Genomic DNA, 7026 nt, shown 5'->3' with positions numbered 1-7026 from the left:
CTAGCTTCTTGGCGCGCGGCAGCCCCCGGACTTGCGCTTTCCTTTGGCTGGCGCGCTGCTGCTGGCTCAGGCCAGGTCGAGCCGGATCACCCCCGCTCCCGGTACCCCCACTTCCTACCCCGGGCCCCCCAGTCCCTGTGCTCCCGGCTGGGGCTGTAGCTGGGGCAGGGGCTGGTGCCGGAGTGGGAGCGGGAGTCGGGGCCGAAGCTGGGCTGAGGGTAGGAGTCGGAGTTGGGGTAGGGGCTGGGGACTGAAGCGGACGGGGCTGCGCGGCAGGGGCCGGGGTAGAGGCCTGGGAAGGTTCCGCCATGGCCTCCCCCGAAGCGGAGCGCGGCGCAGCGCGGCGCTCCCAGCCCTAGGGCCGCATGGGCAACCGGCATTCAATGCGCAGGCGTCGCTGCCCCAGAGCATGATGGGAGTTGTAGTCTTTCACGGTTACTTTAGTCGCCTCCAGGTTCCAGACTTTTCTGTCCTGTCCCTCAATCCCGGACAGCCAAATGAGGCTCTAGCCAGCACCCCAGATTGACTCCTCCTCACTTGTAATCCTTTTAGAAGGCTTCCGAGGTAGTCAAGATTGCTGCGTTTTGAGGACAAGGAGAAGCACCCCAGAAAACAGGCTTCTATTTGGGGAATCACATCCCTAGCCATAAAGATGGAAATGCAGGCCTGGGGCCAGGAGTGTAGTGGTTTCATGCCCACCTCCCTCCTCCCCTCACTCTGCCCCTATCCCACACGTTTCTGGACACAGAATTGCAGCTAGGGTGATTGAATAGCAACAGTTCTATTTCTTGATCTGTTAAGTGGTTACATGGTTGTGCTTTGTGCACTTTTCTCTGTGTTAACTTATACTTCAACAAAAAAAGGTTTATTATAAAAGCACTGAGCGTCAGAGTAATGGCCAGGGTCAGGAAAAAGGCTCCTGAGGCGGGGATGAGGGACTATGGGACCTGCTATCCACCCACACAGTGGGCACCTCCCATTCAGGGCCCACGTCTTCATCTTTGTGGTTCCAGAGCCCAGCTCTGATCCTGCCGCGATAGGCCGAGGGTAGGATGAATGAAGAAAACCAGGAAGACGCGTTCATCTCCTAGTACCCATGTGTTGCAGGTTCGTATGTGGTCAGAGAACTGTAGGATATTACAAGAACCAACGACCCCATGGTCATATTGATGGCTCTGTTTGAGGGCAGTCCTCGTTGCCCCAAGGCCTGATTCGGAGAAGAGCAAGAGTCTCACGGCTCCATCTCATCTTCACTCCGTGCTGGTGACCGCTGCAGGGTTGGGCTCAAGCGCTGCCAACCTCTTTTGGCTTATCTCGTGGGGTCACAGCCCCGGCCGCTTGGCCCTCTGATGGAGGTGGGGAAGAGCCCTGACCAAAAAGGGGCAGGATCTGGGATAAAAGCAGCAGCAGGAGGCTACAGAGCAGCTGCCAACCTGACCCGTGGAGGTAGGACGTGCAGAACTGACCCCAAACTCAGCGGAAGCGAACCTCTCTGGAAGCCAAGGGAGCGCCCTGCTCAGAGCTGCCGCAGTGCCGCGAGAGCGTAGCCACGCGGGGCCACGAGGCCCCGCCCCCCAGCTCCGACTGGCCGCTAAGTTCTGAGCCTCGAGCACAACAGCAGTTGCTCACTCGGATGCAGCGGGTCGGTAGCAGTCTCCCTAGCGGGAGCCAGTCGGCCTCCCAATGTCCCAGCGTGGCCTTTACTGAACGGAACCAGGTGGCCACTCTACCGGTGCAGCGGCTCACGGAGGATGCAGCAGCTGTGCGGGACAACGTCCACACGGAGGATGGCTTCCAGATGAAACTGTATGCCCATGGCTTCACCCCCGAGGAGCTGTTGGTTCAGGTGAACAGCGGGTGCCTGGTGGTGACTGGCCAGCGACAACTGGAGGGCTGCAACCCGGATGGGACCGGCTTCCGCTTGGCGCAGAAGGTGCACCAGCAAATGTCACTACCACCGGACCTGGACCCCGCTGCCATGACTTGCTGCCTGACCCCCTCCGGCCAGCTGTGTGTCCGTGGCCAGTGCCGGGCACTGCCTCCCTCTGAGGCTCAAACAGGACCCGCCTCAAGATTCAGAAGCCGTGGCTCTAAGAAACTAGCCTGACCCAGTAAACAACCACCGTAGTGAGCAACAGCTTCAGTGTCCGTGGTCTTTTCTTGGGGCTGGGATCAGAGGTGGAAGTAGAACAAAGGTAGAAGGCCAAGGGGAGGGCCCAGAGGGGCAGGAAAGGCACCTCAAGGTGGTGGTCTATCATAAATCGGGCCCAGGGGGAAGCTAGAGGGGCCGTGGGCAGTATTGTTTCACTCAGCTCGGCTCACTGCTTGGACCAGCAGCTCCAGCAGGGAGCAGCAGAGAGCCGAAAGGGCCCCACCATCACTGAACTCCGGGACCAGCAGAGGGCCCCGGGAGAGACCGGGGACCAGGTGACTTGGATCTGGTGTGGAGCTGCTGCTGTCTTGGCCTTAGGACTAGCGAAGTTTCCAAAGGTCTTAGGTGTTCCCTCTTCTTCAGGGAAAAGGGTGAGAGGACCCCATTCCCTCACCAGCCTAGTACAGACTAGTCAAGAAACCCCAAAGAGGCTGTTTCTGATGTTTAGAGACCAACTGTTTTCAAATACAGACTGCAGATGCCCCAATAAAATCTGGAGGGGGTTGGGGAGAGGCAAATACTGGACCCTCAACTTTCATCTTGGTGAGATTCAGCCTCAGCTCACTCTTACCCACACCACCCAGTTAGAGCTGGCCTCTCTCTCTTGGTTACCATGACCACCAACATCCCCTCAACTTTAGATGGGGAAGAACGCTTTTGTTTAAGATTTAGAGGTTCATGTGAAGTTAACTTCAAGTAAGCTGGAGAGGCTATGGCCTGATAAACTCTGCCAGAGAAGAAAAGGAAGACAAGCGGGAGGTCGATCGATCGGCTGACTATATTGACAAGATACTGATTGGTTACATGTTGAAGAAAACATACAATACAAAATACAGAAAAAGTTGGTTCCATTCCCTCCCACTCCCCCCCTTACCCACCCACCCCCAAATACTCATCATCGTGATTTGGTCAGAACAGGGCTCAGAGCCAGAGGTCAGGGTGACCAAGGAAGAGGGGGAAGAGGGCTATGAGCAATGGGTTCGTGGCTGTCACAATAATGCTGTGGTAATGCTGTGAGTTCTCTCCCAGCTGTGAGTTGGGGGGTAAGGCGGGCACTGCAGCCTGATGACCGCCAGCTGAGGGAAGAGCTGCCTCTCCCTTCCCTGGCCCCAAGGGCCTGCCCCGCCACCCAGAACCAAGCACACTCCAGACACAGTAAGGATATGGATGCTCCTGCTGAGCCCGCTAGTCAGCAAGAGGGGAAGAAGGGTAACTGATCCAACCCCTGCCTCCCCACACACCAGGGTGGGGGTGGAACAGGGGCATGTGGCTACTACCAGCAGAAAAAGAGGGGGAGAGCAGTAGAAAGGGCAGGAAATGGGAAGAGCAGATCATATATATAAAAAAGTGACTTAAGACTTAAAATTGAATTAGTATTTGTACAGAAAGGTGCAGGTGGAATAACTCACTCCGGCCTATGATCAAAATGATACGGAGAAATCATGGTGGACCCCTCCCCCTGCCCCCCAGTGGTGGCCCGAGTCGTTAAGTGCGATTGGTTAGAGTGGATTCCAGTCGGGTCATTGAGGCGGAGGAGGTGGGGGCAGTGGGCAGGCAAGGGGGGCTCAGTTGCTGCAGCACTGGCTCCGGCTGGCAGGGTTGTTCTCCTGGAGGTCCACGCCTCGGTTCCGGCCTGGAGCACCAGCTGCATTCTGGGGTTCATTCTTGGGAAGCTTCTTAGCTGTTGGGAGAGGAACAGGAAGATGTGTGTTTGTGAGGAAACCCCAGTACTCTCCCAAGTCCACTTGGGTACCACCCAATCAGTGATACCCAGCATACTGATGGCTTCACTTCTATGTGCCAAGTGCATTCAGGGTCTTTCAGAATACTGAGGCAAAGAGGGGTTAAATAACTCTCCCAGGACCACACAGTTTAATAAGTGGGAGAGCAAGGATTCAAACCCACCCAGGATGACTCTAGAGCCAAATGAGGAGAAAAAAAAAGAATCCTAAGTAGTGGGTAGGGAGCTGGTGGTGTATAGTTTTAGATGGTGGTACAATAAAGGGTCTGGAAATGAAGTCCTGAGACTTGGGCTCAGGTTTTAGAAACTCCTGGAGTGAACTATATTTATCTGAGAGATGAAAAAGAAAATTTTATCAAAATATTAAAAATGGTAAAAGATCTGTTGATGAAGGGACCCCACAGACCCCACAGACAGCAAGCAAGTAATACACCCTGGCTGGGGGAGGGGAACAGAGGCAACTTACCTATAGCCATGAAAATTTCATTCACGTTCATCGCAGTCTTTGCTGATGTCTCCATGAACAGCAAACTGTTGTCCTCTGCATAGGCTTGTGCTTCCTGATTTGAACAGAGGTGAGAGAGTGAGTCAGAGAAGGCGATGGCACCCCACTCCAGTACTCTTGTCTGGAAAATCGCATGGATGGACTGGTAGGCTGCAGTCCATGGGGTCGCTGAGAGTCGGACACGACCGAGCGACTTCACTTTCACTTTTCACTTTCCTGCATTGGAGAGGGAAATGGCAACACACTCCAGTGTTCTTGCCTGGAGAATCCCAGGGACGGGGGAGCCTGGTGGGCTGCCGTCTATGGGGTCGCACAGAGTCGGACACGACTGAAGCGACTTAGCAGCAGAGAAAGTGAGTGGGAGGGAAACACTGGCAGGGGCTGAGACCCAGGAGAACTGTCCCTGATTACATTGTCTTCCATACGATAGAGACAATGCAGCGGTTTTCAGGCCTAAGGCACCCTGTTCTGAGTTCTCCACATCACACACAGCACCTCTCAGCTCACACACATCAGCAGATGTCTGACTCAAGTATCCATGGGCCCCAGTTCTGCCCTTGCTTTTCAAAATTACTAGGCTAGAAAATATTTCTAGAAAGTTATCCTACAAATAAATACACTCACACACTTGGACAAAAGTATGTGGATGTTGACTACGGCACTGTTTCTAGTCTTTTGTAATTACACACAACCTAGAAATCCATCAGGTGGGAACTGGTTAAAAAAAACACACAGTATGTAAAGAAAGAGATTCATTGGCCTGATGCAAAGAGCCGACTCACTAGAAAACACCCTGAAGCTGGGAAAGACTGAGGGCAAGAGAAGGGGGTGACAGAGGATGAGATGGTTGGATGGCAAACTCAATGGACATGAGTTTGAGCAAACTCAGGGAGATAGTGAAGGACAGGGAAGCCTGGCATGCCACAGTTCATGGGGTCACAAAGAGTTGTACACGATTTATCGACTCAACAACAACAAGACTTGTGCATATTTTCCAGAAAGACAAGAAAGTGAGAGGAATTTGGAGGAAATGGAACTGAGTTTCTAGGGTTAGAGACCCAAATTTCATCCTATATACTTTCCTGTACTGTTAAAAATTTCTGATGTGCACATGTTTAAAAAAAAAAGTTTTTTTTACTGTTTTGTTAAAAAGTCAGTTTATAGAAAAAGTAAGCTGAAGCTTCTGCTATCTACACACACACACATCCAACCCTGATGAACACAGAAGGCAGAGCGGCGGACGACACTCCCTTTAGGCTGTGCTGGAGCCGTGAGGGGACTCAAGACAGCAGCTCCCCTACCACCAGCCGTGGCAGTCCTTCGAAAAGCCCGAGCAGCCTGGGGAAGCCTAGTGGAGCCAGCTTGTCCTCCCACCAAGTCTGCTCTGTCCCCCACCTGGAACTCCACGGCTCTCTTGCTGGCCAGGTCCGCCTTGTTGCCCGCAAGCGCGATGACGATGTTGGGGCTGGCCTGCCTCTGTAACTCCTTCACCCAGTTCTTGGCCCGTGCAAAGGTATCCTGGGGAAACAGGGCCAGAGCGTCAGCAGGACAGGGTGGGCCTTCTGTCCAGGGCCGCTCACTGGAGAGGCTGGAGCTGACAGTGCCCAGGTGTCTAAGATGTCACCACCCTAAAGATTCTGGAGAGATGCCCGCCAACACCAGAGGAAATGTGCCCACACCCCAAACAGGAATAAAGAGTGGAGAAGCAAGAGAAAATCTTTACTGTGTTGGTGATGTCGTAGACCACGATGGCAGCCTGGGCCCCCCGATAGTACATGGGGGCCAGGCTGTGATACCGCTCCTGTCCAGCTGTGTCCCAGATCTCAAACTTGACTGTTGTGTCGTCCAAGCAGACGGTCTGTGTGAGGAAGGCCGCTGGAAGAGGGAAGGCGGTGTTACCAGGTGTGGAAGAGCTGAGAAGACACCCCCACACATCTGTGCTGAGCCATCCAGGCGCTGGCGCTTAGAAGCCTGCTGCTGACGGGGGCACCGAAAACCCCCAAGCTGGCGGCCAGAGCAGCTGAGCATGGCAGGCAGAGCTGGTGCTTCTGTGTGTCGAGGGGGCCGGGGCTGCACAGGCTTTTCAGACCCGGCCAGGCGGGAGTGGGAGGAGAAGGGAAGCTATTTCAGAAGCCCTCCCTGAAGGACAGCAGCCAGGGGTAGGAGAGGAAGATTCCAGGAGAAACCCAGCTCCAAGCACAAAAGGGTGGGCCCAACGCCCCTCCTCCACTCTCCCATCAGAGAACACTCTGAGCCCCTCTGCTCCAGCCCACGGGTGTCGCTGGCCTTTGGTGTCCTGAGGACACTCTCACACGCTCAGCTATACTGGGGAAGAATGAAATACACGCCGTGCTACTGCCAGGCAGGGGCTGGGTGACTGGCTTCCCACCGCCGCCCCTGCCACCTCCAGGCATGCCGGCTGGCCGCCACCCTTGGCTTTGCCCTCGACTCACTCCTGACTGGCTTGACCTTCAGGGAACACAGTGACCCTGTCTTTGGCCGGGGGAGGCAGGGGAACACTCAGCACCTGTGCATGTGCTTCAAAGGAAGAGTCTTGGAGCTGCGACTGGCAGGCGGAAGAGCCAGCAGAGGACTCCGAGCAGCTCTGTGGAGGAAGCTGGCTCTCTG

General features: G+C 54.8%; 3 protein-coding genes across 5 annotated transcripts in view; 1 reads left to right on the top strand and 2 right to left on the bottom strand.

Annotated features, from left to right (window-relative positions):
* The window catches only part of KAT2A (K(lysine) acetyltransferase 2A), an 8621-nt gene extending 8259 nt beyond the window's left edge, over positions 1-362 (bottom strand). The window contains 1 exon segment of the mRNA XM_010842523.1: positions 1-362. This exon segment is cut by the window's left edge and continues 3 nt beyond it. Within this exon segment, the coding sequence (XP_010840825.1) occupies positions 1-310 (310 nt within the window). The 5' untranslated portion in view covers positions 311-362.
* Positions 363-1588: 1226 nt separating this feature from the next.
* Positions 1589-2137, top strand: HSPB9 (heat shock protein, alpha-crystallin-related, B9). Its single transcript, XM_010842522.1, has one exon. The coding sequence runs from the start codon at positions 1634-1636 to the stop codon at positions 2105-2107; it is 474 nt and encodes a 157-aa protein (XP_010840824.1). The 5' UTR covers positions 1589-1633; the 3' UTR covers positions 2108-2137.
* Positions 2138-2911: 774 nt separating this feature from the next.
* The window catches only part of RAB5C (RAB5C, member RAS oncogene family), a 22178-nt gene continuing 18063 nt past the window's right edge, over positions 2912-7026 (bottom strand). For all 3 annotated transcript variants that reach the window (XM_010842520.1, XM_010842519.1, XM_010842521.1), the window contains exons 4-7: positions 6122-6273; positions 5794-5916; positions 4360-4453; positions 2912-3833 (exon numbers count right to left, since the gene is read on the bottom strand). In XM_010842520.1, coding sequence (XP_010840822.1) covers positions 3718-3833; positions 4360-4453; positions 5794-5916; positions 6122-6273 — 485 coding nt within the window. In that variant the 3' untranslated portion in view covers positions 2912-3717. The remainder of the gene's footprint in view (positions 3834-4359; positions 4454-5793; positions 5917-6121; positions 6274-7026) is intronic.

The sequence above is a fragment of the Bison bison genome, unplaced genomic scaffold, assembly GCF_000754665.1.
Source record: "Bison bison bison isolate TAMUID 2011002044 unplaced genomic scaffold, Bison_UMD1.0 scf7180017864180, whole genome shotgun sequence".
Lineage (NCBI taxonomy): Eukaryota > Metazoa > Chordata > Mammalia > Artiodactyla > Bovidae > Bison > Bison bison.
The sequence above is the reverse complement of the archived record's forward strand: the minus strand, read 5'-3'. Positions and strand labels throughout refer to the sequence as shown.